At 35.2% G+C, this 19,602-nt stretch overlaps 1 protein-coding gene across 1 annotated transcript in view; it reads right to left on the bottom strand.

The window, feature by feature from the left end:
* Positions 1 to 18,810, bottom strand: part of LOC107568120 (circadian locomoter output cycles protein kaput-like) — a 23,563-nt gene extending 4,753 nt beyond the window's left edge. The window contains exons 1-10 of the mRNA XM_016253972.1: positions 18,771 to 18,810; positions 10,560 to 10,619; positions 9,552 to 9,700; positions 6,732 to 6,823; positions 6,516 to 6,605; positions 5,513 to 5,633; positions 5,207 to 5,320; positions 3,472 to 3,590; positions 3,082 to 3,164; positions 130 to 236 (exon numbers count right to left, since the gene is read on the bottom strand). Of these exons, the coding sequence (XP_016109458.1) occupies positions 130 to 236; positions 3,082 to 3,164; positions 3,472 to 3,590; positions 5,207 to 5,320; positions 5,513 to 5,633; positions 6,516 to 6,605; positions 6,732 to 6,823; positions 9,552 to 9,700; positions 10,560 to 10,619; positions 18,771 to 18,790 (955 nt within the window). The 5' untranslated portion in view covers positions 18,791 to 18,810. The remainder of the gene's footprint in view (positions 1 to 129; positions 237 to 3,081; positions 3,165 to 3,471; positions 3,591 to 5,206; positions 5,321 to 5,512; positions 5,634 to 6,515; positions 6,606 to 6,731; positions 6,824 to 9,551; positions 9,701 to 10,559; positions 10,620 to 18,770) is intronic.
* Positions 18,811 to 19,602: the final 792 nt, after the last annotated feature.

Below are 19,602 nucleotides of genomic sequence, written 5' to 3'. Positions count from 1 at the left end.
AGAGAGAGAGAGATCTTATTATTACAAAGTCTAAACTCAAGACAGTGCCATTCATTCATAAATTTCAAAGCACTGTCCATTTTTAAAAGTGGGGAGACACGAGTACACACAAACAGTAGTTGAACTCACAGTGTTCATGGCACTTGGCCAGGGTCTCCAGGTCATCCACATGATAGTAGTCGTACCCTGAAGTGCCAAGAACCTCAAAGGGTAGGTAGCCTATGATGGGGGGTGCCCTGCAAAATACAACAATGCAACTTCACATCATCTGCATACATGCATTCAGTGGGGTCATTCTCAAAATATATCACAAATATGTGCACTGACTTTGAGTCAAGGAAAAGAATTCAAATGGTCGAGAAACTCTATATAAAATGCATTTTTCTATAATCTAACAGTTTGTTAAATAACATAATAACATTTCAACAATACAGAAAAAAATCCTACAAAATTATTTGATTTTGTCAAGTGTCTGAAAAAAACCCTTGTGCCCTTTATAACACTAATGACAATTATTGTTATTTATTTCATTTTTAATTTATTTTTTCTTCATTTGCTTCCCAGGTTAAGCATTAGTGCAAAGTCTAACAAGTGTGATAAAAGCAAAACAAAATACATTTGATTAATACCCTTCTTAATGAATAACCTAGATCCTTTGTCCATTGATATCTTGTCATTGGTGTTATCAAATGTTACAAACATGTTGAATTGTAAAAAGAAAAAGGAAAAAAGTATTTTCAAGGTCAACGCTCAGACCTGTTCAAATGTGCACATGGTGATTTTCCCACCACGTTGAAGTTAATAAAGTTATTAATTTACCTTTAAATGCATTTTCGTTGTGAAAGATTTTTATTTAAATTTTACAATTTAAGTTTTAAATGTTATAGTTTATTGATTTTTATTGAGTTATTGATTTTAGTCTGATTAAACTGACAACCAATTTAAAAAAAAGAATCACCATTGTCTTCAAGAAATAAAATAAAAAACAAAAGTTTTACTTTATGACTAGAAAGAATGTTTTTATAGTAGAAAACTAAACTGAACTGAATTCAAAACTTCTGCAACTGCTTCATTTTTAAATTCAGACCATCTATTATTTTAAACAATTTACAATTTTAAAATGACCCAGTGCCATTTTTTGAAAAAACTGAGTTCTTGGAACAGATTTTCAGGCATTCCTTGAGTCATATGAAAATGTTTTGGGATAAAAACAGCATAAAACGATCTGAAGTGCCACTTGCTTCTGCTAAACAACTGATAATGTGGAAAATCATTTGCTTTAATATCTAGCATCTGGGCCAATTAAACCGAATCCGTGATTCGAATTAAATATAGAGTAGCAGCAGCACCAGCAGCTATTCTTCTGAAACGACTCATCTAAATTTAGTAGAAACCTTTCCAAGCATAATGGCATTAAAGTTATGTTCATGTTATTCCAGATGTATAAGCCTTTGAGCCTGTGGGATGAACGTGAGCTATTTATTACTCGGAGACATGCTGTGCAAGCATGAACAACAAACATGTCTTCAAAAACTGAGAACAGTTTCGAGGGGAGCGTATTATGACCGTCACAGGCTCACACAGCCTGAAGTGCAGGACTTCCTTGAAAACCAAGTACTGTAAAGAAATGGCATTAAGACAGTGGTTCTCAGCCTTTTTGACTTCAAGGCTCCCTACGGTCCACAACTATGTTCTAGGGCACATGTGTCAAACTCCAATCCTAGAGGACCACTGTCCTGCAGAGTCTATCTCCAACTAGCCCCAAAACACCTGCCTGGACGTTTCTAGTAAACCTGAAGTTTGAAGCTAAATTCTACAGTACAGTGGCCCTCCTGGAACCGAATTTAACACCCCTGTTCTAGGGTCCCAAGACTTTTAAATTTTTTGCGATTAATTGATTAGGATTAGTTTTTTTGCCCCCTAGCTGGGAACCACTGCGCTTCAGGTTCAAATAGTCAAATAGTTCATTGTAGTGTCAATGCTAATCTGTCACCAACTCACCTGTGAATCAACCCTTGTGCTAAAAAATGGGGGTTTTAAACCTTGATGGTTACACACACGACTTAAAAACAAAACCACAATAAAAATAAAAAAAATAAAACATGCACCTTCGAGGTACCCACAAGATCAGTCACATCTTTTGCATACTTTCGGGGTAAAATGCACTGCCAAATGGACTGACAGGCATTTATGGTAAACTAAAATATATTTTAATGTTATTTCTATTGAAACTTTCATGTCATGTATTAATTAATATTAATTATATTTGTAATTATACAACTATAATGAAAATGCTGCAATTTAGTACTTAAAATATATTCACTTGTAATATCAAGTAACATTATAGTTAAAATTATAATCAAGTACTTTACTTGTGCTTTAGTACGTTAGTCAACACATCAAAATAAGTGTGCATGACAAAAGATTATTAAATCATGATGATTTATAATATACTTTAAAGTAAAGCTTTTAATTTGACAACATTACAAAGTACACTTTTTTAAAGTGTATTCAAGTGTTCAGAAACAGACATGAAAGTGTACTGTATGTACACTTTAGTAGACATTTATTTCATTAATATTCTGCAAGTACACTTAAAAAAAACTTATTTTAAGCACACTTTTTTTTTTTTACAAGCAATGATTTGTTCTTTTTTCTTTCTTTTATTTCCTTCATTAGATCTATTTTCCCAACTTTATTCCTCATTATTTTCTACTTCTGCTGCTTGTTTCATTCTTCTGTTCCTTCTTTTTTCTTTCTTTCCTGCTTTCCATGTTTTTTTGTCTTTCTTTCCTTCTGTCTTAGTAGTTCCTCACTGTAGTAACACACTGACAGTGATGTATCAGTAGATATACAGTCATGAAATCAGAGATCCTCTCTTTGAAATCCAATCGCAACATTCTATCCAGAGTAAAATCTCGTCTGACCTCTAGTGATCAGATCACCCGAGACAGGTAATATCCGGGCCTAAGTGAAACAAACTAGCAGAGGAACTCTTTAGTTTTCTGGGAGAGGGAAGATGATGTGTGTGCTTGACAAAGAGCTCACAAAAACAGTCGTGAGAACAGATGAAGTTTGTACCTGTGGTCCAAGAAGAGGAATTTCCACTCTAAACTGTGTCTGGAGGTGAATTCCTCATTGGGCTCCTCCACAGTACACATTTCCTGTCGAGCAGAGGTTATAAACAAGACCGTTCTTACACTTCTAGCAGACAAAAAACGAAAACAGAAACCAAGTGACCTACTTCTCACACGGAGTGCTTTGCATGCTGGTCATTTATCAGTGTCTTCAAAAACAAAGGCAATTCTTGCACAAACATGTACAGTGTCTATCAACACGCCCACACACATACATTCAAACTGATGAATATGTACATAACAGATCTGAGTGAAGTTGTCACTGTCTGTAAGGCAAATATTAGAAGTCACAGGACCAATGAGAAGGTGCCAAGTCGGCTTTGGCTCAACCTACCTTGATAAACTGAGGCTTGGCTAACCTCACAGTTGCTATGAAACACACTCGGTCTTCAAACATGGGCCTCAGCGATCGCTGGATCACTCCCTCAAAGCCGTTACGTGTTGAGTTAGGCACTACAGAGGAAAATACAAGCAAATCTTCATGAATGGAAGTGTTTTGAGAGAAATGCTAAACAATAAGCATATTTTCTTTAGCCTACCACTAGGGTGCAGCACCTGCGAGTAAACGTCAAATGCTAAACATTAATTCAGAAATAAGAAACTCTTTTGTATCTAAAACAGTAAGTTTCTGCGGTGCCCATTTTAAGATATAGTTTGTCTTTTGACAAAAATGTTCAATTCAATTCAAGTTTATTTGTATAGCGCTTTTCCCGATACAAATCGTTGCAAAGCAAATCAAGTTTCTACAATATTTAGTAGTAGCTTATCAGTGGTGACTGTCAGTTAATGTACATATGGCAGAAATGTACAGAAAAATCAATTAAAGACGTAATCAAACAGACGATGAACACTATTAACAGCAATTATTATGTGATGCAATCAAACTTATAGCAAAATGTGGTAGATACTATAAGATTGGTAATTATTTTAAAATGCTTTAAAATGTTGAAATTTTTTTTTACATTTAGTCAATATTTTGTTCAGTGTCATATTCATTCATTTTAGTTCAATTTACTCACTAATATTAATATTAAATGAAAATTGAATATGATCATTATTCTTTGTATTATTATTAAGAGGAATTAAAAGTGACAGTGATTAAAAGTGATAGTAAACATTTATACCGATAAGAAAATGTGTTAATAATGTTAACAAAATTAAAACAAAAAAGCAAAAATATTACGTTTTCAACACTGATAATAATAAATGTATTAAGCACCAAACCAGCGAATTAGAATGATTTCTGAAGGATCATAAATAATCTACAAAAATAGTATTAAAAAAATAGTTCATGCAAAAATTTGCAAAAGGACGAAAATGTATCAAACGATTACAAATTAAACTTTTCCACCATTAAACATTTATTAGTAAACTTTAAGCATTTAAAGGATTTAATAACCTGAACTCCTGCAATAGAATATAATGAATATCCTTATGTATTATCTATTTTAATTAAAGTGGTTTAATCATCATCAGTCTTTTTTCATCTCATCTAATCTTTATTATTGCTGAAATAATAATAATAATAAATTAAAACATTTCCTGTATTTATTTTATACATTATTAATTATTCCATATTATTTAAAGGTGATGTTTAAATACTCCCCCATCAACTGCTGTATAATTAAGTCTATATGTAGGTCAATTCCCTGGAAAAGTGTAAACACAGCGGCTATGTAGAGAAAAACATCACTCTGTTTGTTTGATCATTCCAACCAACATTGGCTCCACCAATGGTGGGAATTTGGGGTGGGAATATCTATTTGTATAAACAAAGGCTGTTTGAAAACCATCACTCATTATTTTTACAATAACGTTTACTGAAGCCCGTCAAATTACACACTTCACCTTAAGCCAAAAACGGTCAACTTTCCATCTCAAAATCTGTGTCAGAAGCCTGTTTCTCTGGCAAACTGGCTTTTTGCAACACTTCCTATTCAAATAATGATCCTTGCTCATCTACTCTCACATAAGAAGCGCAAGCAAGCAAGCACTTGGCTAGGTAATTCAATAAATGGATCCATATGAAAGACTCGGCTGATGCTGCAGGCACTCGTTCTGACACTCACCAGTGTTGAGGGACTTAAAGTTTCCGATGAACTTGACATACTCATAAACGGGCGGCTCTTTCGGGTCGATCGTGCCCCGGAGCATGTGGCAACAGAACTCTAACTGGTTCTTTGCTGCAGGGAAGCAAACAAAACAAAACAAAAACAAGAAAACTGAATTAATGAGCTCTATTCTAGTGATCTGTGCTCAAAGAAATGAGACAATGAAAGAGAGAGAGAGAGAGAGAGAGAGACCAGAAGAAACCAATTTTTTGGTCATGAGAAGATGAGAAACATGTAAACACAGCATGTATGAGTGATTCTTACTTTTTAGGTAGTCTGGGGTGAGGGTCTCTCCCTCCAGCATGTGTGTGGACAGGGCTTTATACACCTCTGAGTGCTCACCCAGTGGAAGGAAATTCAACAGATTCTGATCCACAAGATCAGACTGAAAACACAAAAACAGACATCGTCAGTATCACTCGTACTCACACAGTAGAGCTGTTCACATGAATAGCTGGAGGCTGCAGGGTTGTTGTAACAGATACATGGATGCCGTATCAGCCACTGTATTCATAACTGTATTGTGATACTGCTCATTAGCATACGGCTGTCACTTAGTCAGCGGTCACTGACGCTCAATCCACTCTCACTGAAAATGAATTATGTTCGGTTGCTTTGTAGCTGCAAACTGCTGTCAGTGTGCTTGGGTTAGGAGGTTAGGACCAGTTGTCCACACAAATAGTAGCTTAGCAATATCATCAAATTCATTTAGATTTAATATTTGCTTTAATATTTTTAGAAGCTGATGAATTTAGAGACCTAACTTCTAACATGAAGTGAATTGGAGGATGTTTCTGTCACACTATTGTTCTGAAAAGTTGTGCAACCATTCAAAAGTTTGGATTAGTATGATTTTTTTTTTTTTTTAAAGAAATACATTTTTTATTGATCAACGATGCATTAAATGAATCAACAGTGACAATAAAGCACTCAAAACGTTGCAAGTTCTTTTGAATTTTCTATTCAGCAAAGAATCCTGAAAAAATGTAGCACCGTTTCTACAAAAATATTAAGCTGCTCAACTATTTTCAGCATTGATAATAATAAAAAAATGTTTCTTGAGCACCAAATCAGCATATTAGAACGATTTAGAGTAATGGCTGCTGAAAATTCAGCTTTGCCATCTCAGGAATAAACACATTTGAAAATAAATTAATGATTAACAAATAAATTAATGATTAACAAATTATTTTAAATTGTAATATTTCACCAAATTACTGATTTTACTGATATTTTGATGAAATAAATGCTGTGCGTTCATACTCACAGGTAGATGTTCTAATAAAGACGTGACACTTTCTGAGACGTAGATTATGTTTCCGTCTGTCATGATGGCTAAAAAGAAGCCATCTAGTGCCTAAAAAATAGAGCAAATTAAGAATATCAATAGTTCTGTAGTTTTAGTGTTTACTGAATGAATGAATAAGTAGGGGGTTTAGGCAAGTGTGTATGCATGTTTGTGTCAGTGAGAGTAAATCCTCACCTCCAGCATCAGCTGTGTGAACTCCTCATTGCTAAGGAAGGGCGGCTTCCAGTCCTGACGGATTTCACTCGACTCCGACTGTGCGGCAATTTCTGAGGGAAAGAAAATACAAACAATAAGGTTTCGGTTTTAAATACAGGACAAAGAACTAAAACATCCAAACTTTATTTCATCAGGTTATTAAAGGGGTGGCTGATTGCGATTTCACTTTTTTAATGTTAGTTATTGTGTAATGTTGCTGTTTGAGCATAAACAATATCTGCAAAGCTACGAAGCTGAAAGTTCAATGCAAACGGAGATATCGTCTTTTAAAATTCTGGCAGTTTAATGCCTACAAAAACGACTGGTAAGGGACTACAATGAGTTACTTCCCGGGTCCGTTACGTCAAGAACCCAGAATTTTACAAAAACCCCGCCTCCGGGAATACGCAGCAAAGGGGGCGAGGCCATGCTGCGCTGCTTCAGAGAAGAGGAAGAGAAAACTAGAGGTGCACGTAAAAATCTATTTATATATGAATCGCGATTCTGTCTTCTAACGATTCTAATGGATTCATAGGTTTCAAAATCAATGTTCTAAAGCAGCGGTTTTCATCCTGTTCCTCGCGTCGCCCTGCTCTGCACACGCTCTGCATCTCTCTCTCTCTCTCTCATTCAGATCATCTGCTCAGTGAATACACTTATTTTCACATACTATAGCTATGAGAAGCGTGCGGTTGCCGAACTGTATTAAAGCTTTCATCAGAATAAAACCATATATTAAAAGCTAACAGAAGCAGTAGCATTTACAAATAACAGCGTATCTAAAAGTATGAGACAACAACAAACAAAAATCTTAGGCCTACCATTTAAAGCCATGCTTGCACAGGTTCTGCGCAATCCTCTTCACTAATATCCTCTGCGTCTCAATCGGGCTCAAACTGATAAGCACAATAGACGACGCCATTGTTTACAATACAACCGGAGCACATGCCGCTGAGCTGAGGGGCGGGATGTTTAGACCCGCACTAGAGGCGGTTTAGCCAATCACAACACACTGGGCCAGCTAACCAATCAGAGCCCATCGTGTATTTCTGAGGGAGGGGCTTCATAAAAGCAGGAAATGATCAGTGCGTTCAGAGGAGACGGGACAGAGCAGTGTGGAATAAAGGTAAAATAATGCGTTTTTTAACAAACGAAGCATTATCACATGTTAGACTGCACCCATAAACACAATCAAGCCTAGAAAAAATGTTTTATTAATTATAAATGTTTACTTGTATATAAAAAAATAGAACATAATTATGAACTTTGTAATATCAGCTGCCTAAAACATTAGTTTTCAAATGATAAATGTTAGTTTATTAACATTTATTTTAAGGGGTTAGTTTACCTAAAAATGAAAATTAGCCCATAAATTACTCACCCTCAAGGCATCCTAGGTGTATATGACTTTCGTCTTTCAGACGATTCAAGTCGGAGTTATAATAAAAATTGTCTTTGATCTTTCAAGCTGTTTAATGCCACTCAGCGGGTGTTGCAGTGCAGCTCATGAACTCATACGTCATCCGCCCGGAGCTGCTTCAGTGTTCCAACAGTGAGCGCAAGCTAGATTAAATTGATTATTACATTTTAAATATGGTTATTTTTCTTACAAAAATGCATCGATTCGCTACAGGAGGCCTTTGTTCACCCCCCCCCCCCCCCACCGCCACCGTGCTCAGGAAACTTTGCTTCCTTTGATCCTGTAAACAAACATTGGTTTTCAAGAGACTCACCGGTGCATGCACAACGCTGAACTCATACGTCATCCACCCAGAGCTGCTTCTGTGTACAACTGTTGGCGCAAGCTACATTAAAATGATTATTACATTTTGAATATGTATATTTTTCTTACAAAAATGCATTGATTCGCTACAGGAGGCCTTTGTTCACCCCCCGGAGCCGTGTGAGACAGTTTTTTAATGGATGGGTGCTTTTTATTTAACTTCTTTTGGACTGATGAACTGCAACACCCGCTGAGTGGCATTAAATAGCTTGAAAGATCAAAGACAATTTTTAATATAACTCCAACTGGATTCGTCTGAAAGAAGAAAGTCATATACACCTAGGATGCCTTGAAGGGGAGTAATTTATGGGCTAATTTTCATTTTTGGGTGAACTAACCCTTTAATATTATCACTTTTACCTTTTTAATATATTTTATAATATTTTAGATGTTTTTAGCACTGCACCAATCTCTGTCTAGCACACACACCACTTTTAGAAAATGCATCATCCACAAAAAAAAAAAAGTCAAATGGAATCTGTTCAGAACCGTTCTTAATTTATATTTTTGTGTTGTCTGTACAATCTTTTGTGAAGGCTGTTTTACTAATAGTTGAAAGAGCTACCACCTTGTTGTCTACTATTGTCTTATACATTTCAGAAATACCCACTCCTCTATGTTGAGTGAAAAAAGCAAGCCATGGTGGAGGTTTAACATGTCATTGTGTGTCATCAGATGGCTCCTTCCTGTCTAAGTGGGCGGTTCTTGGCTAGAATTCATCAATAGTAAATAGTCTGGCTTGTGAAATAAACTTAAGTCACAGAAACCATTATTGACTGAAAATATAAAATAAATTAATAAATTAATTTAAATGAAAAAAAGCATTTTCTCTGTAATTGATTAGTATTCTGTAGTATTTAAATGCATATTATTGCTCCAATTTAGTTAACTAAGTTTTTCCCCCCCAAAGTTTCCTTTTAGGCAATGAAAATATTAAATTTACTTTTTCAAATGATTACTGGTTTAAAACGCACAACAAATTTGGTTGCAATTAATTGGTATGGCATTACAGTAACCTTTGTGCTTGCGCAGGAAGTCGATGCTCTTCTGTAGGATGGTAGACTTGTCCATCTTGCGGGTGTTGCCCGGCAACATGGTGCCCAGTTCCTTGATGAGCACATTGAACTGGTCTCGCCTCTTCTTTTCCGACTTGTTCCTAGAAACTCTGTAGGTGGAAAAATAAGAGGTGGAAAATTCCAGTGGAAATCAATTGCTGACTTAAAGATAAGAACATAATAACAATTTCGTCTTCTTTCAGAAGTCTCAGTTAAGCACTAAAATACACGTCAACTCTTAATTATCTTAAATTCTACAGTTTACTGAATGATAAAGGGATGCTATCTAATCTGAGAAAAATCTAGCAATGCTGAGGGAAACCATTTCACGGTTCTGTGACTGTATACAGAAGATGAGGGTGAAGCTGTGCACTCAGGTTTAAACAGTCATAACTAGGTCACACTTAACTGGTCTCGCCTCTTCTTTTCCGACTTGTTCCTAGAAACTCTGTAGGTGGAAAAATAAGAGGTGGAAAATTCCAGTGGAAATCAATTGCTGACTTAAAGATAAGAACATAATAACAATTTTGTCTTCTTTCAGAAGTCTCAGTTAAGCACTAAAATACACGTCAACTCTTAATTATCTTAAATTCTACAGTTTACTCCTCAAAATGATAAAGGGATGCTATCTAATCTGAGAAAAATCTAGCAATGCTGAGGGAAACCATTTCACGGTTCTGTGACTGTATACAGAAGATGAGGGTGAAGCTGTGCACTCAGGTTTAAACAGTCATAACTAGGTCACACTTAAGTTTCTATTCCTGGTGCAAAACCACTTTATATATACTACCATGAAAAAGGACCTGTCTATACAATCCTCTGGTGTAATGAATCATGTTTAAACCACTCTTGCATGAGATAATGGAATAAAGGCTTGGCTCATAATAGGAGTTCGGCTCGAGGTAAGAAAAAGGAAATTCCCATTCAGGAATCATTATAATTATCGTAATGTTTTGTTTGTCTAATCACCTTTTTGCTTTGTCCTTCTCATCTTCTTCCATCAACCCATCAAAGATGCTGCTGTCATCCCTGAAAAGAAACCCATAGTAAAAGAGGTTAGACCAGCTTGACCAATGTGAGCTCTACCCAGCTGTGTGACCGGCCAATTAAAGACAGCTTCATTCCTCACCCATTCCAGTGTTTGTGATCATAACAGCATTCAGCGTGCTAAAATATTAATATTTGAGGCTGAACCAGCTATTTAAAGGGATTGTCTCTCGAAAATTTATAATAAGGGACTGAAGCTTTCAAGCTTCAAACAGGACACAGTAAGTCTGAAGTCATACATTCGATAGCTTTGTGAGAGGAACAGACCGAAGTTTAAATATTCGCTAATAGTTCATCTTCAGGGCAGTGTTATTTTAGTATAATTTAGATATTATTACGGTTTTATTCATATTTGAAAATTTATAATAAGGGACTGAAGCTTTCAAGCTTCAAACAGGACACAGTAAGTCTGAAGTCATACATTCAATAGCTTTGTGAGAGGAACAGACCGAAGTTTAAATATTCGCTAATAGTTCATCTTCAGGGCAGTGTTATTTTAGTATAATTTAGATATTATTACGGTTTTATTCATATTTCGATTAGTTTTTTTGTTTGTTTATTTTCAATTTAATAATTTTAATAATTTTCTTTTTAAACTTTAACCAATTTTGTTGTGTATTTTTCATTTTTCTTAGTTTTTATTTCAGTCTGACGTTTGTACTTATTTAGTGTATCAATTTCAACTAAATAAAAATGACAAATGCTGTTTGGAATAAAAATAGCTGAGATTTCATTTTTATATTTCAGGTAACATTTATATAATTTTATTGTTTTATTTTAAGCAACTTTTCATAAAGACATCGTAAAACTAATCCACATCGAGCGCTTTAATCCAATTCTTCTGAAGAGACATGATGACTTCATATGATGAACATTTTTAATTTAGGCTTTCATTTACACGGAACAAAATTATAAACGCAACACTTTTGTTTTTGCCCCCATTTTTCATGAGCTAAACTCAAAAGATCTAAGACTTTTTCTATGTACACAAAAGGCCTATTTCTCTCAAATAGTGTTCACTAATCTGTCTAAATCTGTGTTAGTGAGCACTTCTCCTTTGCCGAGATAATCCATCCACCTCACAGGTTTGGCACATCAAGATGCTGATTAGACAGCATGATTAGGCCCTTTCGCACCGCTTTAGTTCCAGAACTAAATGTACGGTACTAAAGTACTGGGACGATTTTGCGCGAACTATTTCCCAGTACCATTTAAAGGGTTGCATTCGCACCGACAGTGTGTACTAGGAACCGGTCTACAGCGACGTAATTTGTGCGCGGCGTTCAACAACTAAAACGAAGATAAATTGAGATTTCATTTTTATATTTCAGGTAACATTTATATAATTTTATTTTAAGCAACTTTTCATAAAGACATCGTAAAACTAATCCACATCGAGCGCTTTAATCCAATTCTTCTGAAGAGACATGATGACTTCATATGATGAACATTTTTAATTTAAACAAAATTATAAACGCAACACTTTTGTTTTTGCCCCCATTTTTCATGAGCTGAACTCAAAGATCTAAGACTTTTTCTATGTACACAAAAGGCCTATTTTTCTCAAATATTGTTCACAAATCTGTCTAAATCTGTGTTAGTGAGCACTTCTCCTTTGCCGAGATAATCCATCCACCTCACAGGTTTGGCACATCAAGATGCTGATTAGACAGCATGATTAGGCCCTTTCGCACCGCTTTAGTTCCAGAACTAAATGTACGGTACTAAAGTACTGGGACGATTTTGCGCGAACTATTTCCCAGTACCATTTAAAGGGTTGCATTCGCACCGACAGTGTGTACTAGGAACCGGTCTACAGCGACGTAATTTGTGCGCGGCGTTCAACAACTAAAACGAAGATAAACAACATTAACAACATGAGGCTGGAGGACGCTGTGATCGGAGCTGTGTTTTTGTTGTGTCTCCAACTACCAGTAATTCCTAAATCAAATATTGTTGGAACATGAATTGACCTTTCTGTCCATATTCATTGTAATTGCATGGAAAGGAGCGATTCAAACAATCTCCAACATTTTGTGTTTCACTGAAGAAAAACAAGCATACAGGTTTGGAATGACATAAGGGTGAGTAAATGACTGAGAAAATATAAAAATGACTAAACCAAGAAAATGTGCAAGCCTTTTCTTTTGACACCCCACGATATTGAATCATAATCAGGTCATGCAATAAATCATTGATTAAACAGGCAGTATGTCAGTGGTGGAGGTGGCAGTGAGAGGTGGATATAAAGGCCTGTAGGGGCGCTGTGTGTATCAGTATCTATTTAGATAGATACCCAGTGTTCTTTGACTCAGTTGCTTTGAGAGCACAAGATCTGAAATCAGTTTGTAACGGTCGTGATTGGGGTTTGATTTCATGACTGATGTCATAGCAGCTTCTCAGCTCCAAAGAAGTATGGGTTCGGAATGAATGAGATTGAGTAAATGACCGTTTTAATTTCTGGATGATCTCTTTAAGGTCATCTCAACACGACATGACAATCACTCAGTCTATTTTAGCCATGAGATAATTGGTCTTTTGCACAGAGTGTACAAATGTGCATCTGTCTCTGGAACCGCAGAGATCACAATGACCTTTCATTTAGTGCGTGCAAATATGTGATGCGTGCGCACACGACTGAATGAGTGTTTTCATGTGTGCGAGACGAGATGCAAGTCAACCGTATGAAACGTGTATTTGCAAAGTTGCGAGATTAATAAGTGCAAACAACAGGCTGGGTAAATAAAACAGTGCATGTGGCTCTGCCACTGGGTGTCAATTACCACCATTTTTACATTAACAATTCAGAGCTTTCCTCAATCCATTTGCATCAAGGGTTGTGGGTGTGTGACTATGTGTTTGCATAAGGAAGCACCCACTGCTCTAATAATGCCATATTATATGGTTGATGTTATTGCTGCATGTGGGAAAACTGCATTTTAAATTAAGAACGTACATACAACATGCAGTGTTACAGGAAAAGGAAAAAGAAAATAATGTTTAACATCTATTACTGAGTTTAAAAAACTACATTGACGTCAACTGATTTGGCTGCCAAACAAAAAGATATTTATATCTGCTCTGTGAAATTCAAAGCCATCTGCTTGAAATGGTAGGCGCATACAATATGAGGTAAGATTAGATTTCATAATTTAATTAGGACAGATAAGAGAAAAAGAGTCGGAAATTGTCATTATAGTTCATATTTCCTTAATTTCATTTTGTCCTTAAAAAAAGCCATTAGCCATTAGGCTTTAGTTTACACTAGTTTGGGATTTTTTTTTCTTTAATCTCACTTGTGCGCATCAAGTCTTTATTTGATAAAAAATACATTAAAAACAAAAACAGTAATATAAAAAAATATATCATTACAATTTTAAAATGTAACATTTTAATTTGTTTTAAAATGTAATTTATTCCTGTGATGGTAAAGCTGAATTTTCAGCACCATTACTCCAGTCTTCAGTGTCATATGATCCTTCAGAAATCATTCCAATATGCTGATTTGCTGCTCAAGAAACATTTCTTGCTGTCAGACTTTTATTTTTATTTTAACAGGATTCTTCGATTAATAGAAAATTCAAACAGCATTTACTTGAAATAAAATTATTTTGTAACATTATAAAATGCATGACACGCCCATGAGTGCAAAAGATCAAAATGCATGAGTCATCAATATTTTTTTGTGCATTTTGCTAGTAGAGAAAGACTGTCCATTATATATTAGATGCCAACTTTTAGGAGTACGCTAGCAAACAGATAGGCTACCAATTCATTCGTCAAAATCAGAAAACATGACATATTCACTGAACATAACATGCATTTAGTACATTTTCCAGCCTTAGAGCCAGAATACCATCATGAATGCTTTGGTTGCATATTAAGCCTCACACTCAACTTTCAACATCATTCGCCTCCAAATGAGTCATTGCATCTGCCACTACAGCCTCGTGCATAACACGCTGCCAGCATTAGAGCATGCGTATCGGCTTACGACTCTGAATGACCCCATTCCACACCTGTTTTTAAGCTTAAAGTTGCTGCATAAAAGACCCTCCACACAGCGACGGCACACACATTAAAGTGAGAGGAGTGCTGTAATTGTTTTGAAGACACAAACAAGTCAATTAGTCACTGCACACTCATAGTGCAGCATTTTCGTTCTCACAATCTAGCATCCACCTGACTGCTTTACAAACGATTCGTTTTGAAAATGCAGTTCATTTCAGTATACTTAAATGGGGCTTGTTTGAACAATTAGAAGCAGAAATATGTGATGACCTACATTTATACTACAAAAACAATGCAGTGCTTGTGTATTAACATTTGACGATTCTCTCCCCGACACACGCACATAGAGGATGTGGATGGCTGATCATTAACTTTAATGGTGTTTGTGTTGTGTGTGAGAGAGAGAGAGAGAGAGAGAGAGACTGTTTTTGTCACTAGTCCACTATCTTCCTGACTCCTGTAAGACAAACAAACCAACAGTACGAGCACAACAATGCAATAAAGATGTTTCAGAGGACAGTACTGATCACTAAGCATACACAGAGGCTCAATGTGTGCTGAATTAACCATGATGTTTATTATCAAATGTAAAGTTTGCTGAGGATCATTAAAAAGAAGAGTATATCTTATAGAAAGGTATCAATTACTGGCATTGGCAAATATCAAGAGCCAATATTTGGAGTAGAACCCAAAAAAGGAAAAAAATATTTCAGTGTCTGCCACAAAGTACACTTTGCTAAACCAATACAGGAAAAGTGGGACCGTTCCTGATAATCTATCATTGCCATTGTATTGTCATACTCATTCAGAAAAAATGTAATGGAATAGTTTACCCAAAAATGAAAACTGTCATCATTTACAAACCAATTAATACTTTTATTCACCAAGAAAGCATTTAATTGATCAAAACTGATGGTAAAGTCATTTATAATGTCATTTACAAAAAACTTAGAAAATTAAATAAATCTATCACGGTTTCCACAATAATATTAAGCAGCACAAGTGTTTTCAACATTGATGATAAGAAAAGTTTCTTGAGCAGCAAATCAGCATATTAGAATTATTTCTGAAGGATCATGTGACACCGAAGACTCTAGTAATGATGCTGAAAATTCAGCTTTGTCATAACAGAAATAAATAATTTAAAATGTATTAAAATAGAAAATAGTTATTTTAAATTGTAATAATATTTCACATTAGTATAATATACACTTCTGCTTTTACTGTATTATTTTTTTTAAATCAAATTAATGCAGACTTGGTGAGCATAAAAGACTTATTTCAAAAACTGAACTGAATTTTTGAACAGCAGTGTACTCACCCTCATGAGGTTCCAAACCTGTACAACTTACTTTCTTCTGCGGAACACAAAATAATATATTTCTTGAAAAATATCCCCATATTTTTTGTCTATACAAGGAAAGTCCAATGTTGACTTTTGGACCCCACTGAATTTTACTTTATGGACAAACGAATTTAAACCTTTGTCAAAATATCTTCTTTAGTGTTCCACAAAATAAAGAAACTCATATACAGTGGGTACGGAAAGTATTCAGACCCCCTTCAATTTTTCACTCTTTGTTATATTGCAGCCATTAGCTAAAATCATTTAAGTAAATTTTTTTTCCTCATTAATGTACACACAGCACCCCATATTGACAGAAAAACACAGAATTGTTGACATTTTTGCAGATTTATTAAAAAAAGAAAAACTGAAATATCACTATAAGGGGGTCTGAATACTTTCCGTACCCACTGTAGGTATGAAATAATGCATGTCTGTAAGCAATGTACACATAATTCCCAAGAAAGCTTAAGTGTCCCACTTTATCTGTTTTCAACCTAATTGTTTAAACTTTTATTCAAGCAGCCCAGTTTTTTAAGCAGCCCAGAACTGTTCAACACGCATTTGACCTAGATTTGCTCAATGAAATGTTTATCAGTGAAAATCAGAGATGTGGACTTGAGACTCCTGACTTTTACTCAAGTCACAATGTTGACGTCTTATTGCTTGGCAAGCCTTATATTTAAGACTAACATTTGCCAGTTTTGACAATTAGTTTTGAAGACTGAACTTCACCCAAGTTGCTGTCAGACAGTGTTTGGAAAGTGTCAAATATGTGTGCGGGGGGAAAATATCAGATATGACAATTCAAAACATCATTAACTACATCAGACATCCGAAAGAACATTGTCAATGTCTGAACAAATTTGGTTGTAAAAACAAGAAAAGATGTGATAACTTCATAATGCTGGAATGTACAGCAACGAGCCCAATGGATATTTAACAATGCGGAGACTAAGTTTTGAGTTTTTAGCTAAATTTAATCTCATATGTGTTGCTCCACTGACATTGTTTTACTTGCACATATTTATAATTTAGCATATTTTAATACTTAAACCTGACATGAAACAAAATAATTTTCCATCATAACTAAGAATTAATGACAGTTTAAACCAGAAAACCTTGACTAAACAAACTGTGACACGTCCCGAAGTCAGGCAGAAATGTAGACATAAAGGTTAAAATGGCTTTGTAGACATTAACAAAGGTAATTGTGATGATAGATGTCACTGCATGGTGAAGTCTAAATGTATCTGTTTTTACTTTGGCTTAACTGTACAGCAGGTAAGACCAGTCTCATCACTTCAGGAGGCGAGGATGAGAGCACATTATAAAAAAAAGTCATTACAAACTTGGTTTGAACTTCAACTAAAAGTGCTATTATGAAAATTAAAGATTTACCATAATTAAAGAAAGTATTAGAGTTCAAATTGGGTACGTTTTTGTATCCTTCTCAGTTCTGAGATGAGAAACTAATAAAGAATATTTAATTATGAATTTTAAAAAAGTAACATCCAATAACACTGCTTTTCTAATAGCGGGGGAACCATATAATGCTCAAAATTCAAAATACTGGATATTTGGATTTGAAAACCAGTAAATACCAGTGTTACATTTATACAATACATTTATTGTGTCTCTGACATCAAAATAATAATCAGTAATGTGTAGAATACATTTGTAATTCCTACATAATAAACTACATACAGTTTATTTCATATGTAATTATTTCCTGCAGCAGCCTATACTGTACATTTTTATTAATAGTTCTGCGGTAATTACATGAATATTTAATACAGACACTAGTAGATGAGAAAACAAAAAAACAAGTACTTCTAACCCCACATCAGAGGTATGGAGCTTCATTTTCAACTTCAGACTTTTTTTTACTCAAATCAATCAACACAAACTGTGCTTTGTAGAAAAACACAGACGTTGTTCTGACAACATAATGAATGCAATGCAGCATAAACTACTGTATAAAACAGTCTGTCTACTACAATGGCTATTCTGAAATTTGTACAAGTTAAAATGACATTGCAATGCATTAGAAATCGCCCCGTGTTCTGTCTAGCTATGTTTGACTGTGTCCTGAAATGCCTTTATCTTAAAAAGATAAAGAATTCACTGAATAAGGTAAGAGAATACAGATTGTGCAAGCACCATATGGTCCCTGTTTTCGACTGTAGGTGCCATCTTCAGTTACTTCACCTAGAAACCTTTGAGAGAGGAAAATGGAGCTGCTAAATCTATTCAGCGTGGTAGTAATCCAGAGATTAGCATGAAAATTTCCACACTGCCGCCACACAATGGCCCATCTCACTGTCACTCAACAGGCCAGACCAGTTAGAAAGAAGCCGGGCACATTGAGGCTGGCCAGAGTGGGCATGTTTAATGTCATTCCATTCACTGTAGTCACTATAGCAACTGGCCATGGGTGTGTTACATTTGCATATTAGAGGGAAGGAAAGCTGTTTACGAACATGGTTATTAAGATTGTTTAATATCAGCCGTCCATCTCAGCTGCAAAGCTTTCTGTGCATCTGCTGTAACTGTAACCATGGCTACGGTGTTGGGCAAAGGATGCTGTCATGAGGGTTTCAAATGAACTCGGAATATCATTGAACAAAAAAAAAAAAAAAAAACTGTTGAAAATAATAATGTGGAGATTTTTATTATTGTTGTACTGTGCTTTTCTAATATGTGTTGGAGATTGCGGCTACAGTTAACAGAATCCATTCTACACAGGACGGTTTGGGGGTCAACCGAGGACTTACCGGTCTATGCTGGAGGTCATTTTTGTAGTGTGTTCAGGGTCGCAGTAAGATGATATTTAAATGCTCAAACCTCTACAGTTTTAATTGTTCTTCAAAAGCTTCTTGTATCATATTTTGTATATTTTATACTCACATTTTAACATGATTTTTCGAGAGAAAAAAAAAGAGAAAAAAAACATTAAGTATGGATAATCAAGTAAACTTAAGTTGCTTCAATGGAGCAAGTGTTCATTTTGAAATATTGCTAATATAAAAGTTATTCTTACATTAAAAATAAAAGATGTAGTCATTTTTAAGACAACTGAATTGTAATGTATGAAATAATTTGGGAAGTAATAAACTCACTCATGTCATTATTTCTGTAATAGCAGCAATACTCCTGAACCACTGTAAATCTGCTCTAAAATCTGAAACACAAACAGAAATTAGTCACATAAAAAGCTGGCTGCAGAGAAAATGCTTCAATTACATTAGAGGAAATAATAATATTTTAGCTTAACTGGTACTAAGGAGATTATAACCAAATGAAAATAAAACAAAAACATCTGAATTCATAAAAGTAGGTGTTCAGGTTTCAAGATAAAAACATCACTTTGACCTAGTAAGCCTGAGAAGGGTCATGACCTTAATGTTAAAGACCCTAAAATCATCTTGGTAAACATTCTGCAAAGAAAAAAAAACGCTCTGCTATACCCAAAATGATGGCTTAATTGAAGCTTAACATCTTACCCTAGAACTAACAGTTCTGTCCATCCAAAAATAAACTATTCAGCCTACTACTAGATCTTTTACAAGGCCGCAGCTGTTGTGATGTACTGCCAAGCCTGACAGA

Source organism: Sinocyclocheilus grahami, unplaced genomic scaffold (genome assembly GCF_001515645.1).
Source record: "Sinocyclocheilus grahami isolate Dianchi unplaced genomic scaffold, SAMN03320097.WGS_v1.1 scaffold1216.1, whole genome shotgun sequence".
Taxonomy (NCBI): Eukaryota; Metazoa; Chordata; class Actinopteri; order Cypriniformes; family Cyprinidae; genus Sinocyclocheilus; species Sinocyclocheilus grahami.
The sequence above is the reverse complement of the archived record's forward strand: the minus strand, read 5'-3'. Positions and strand labels throughout refer to the sequence as shown.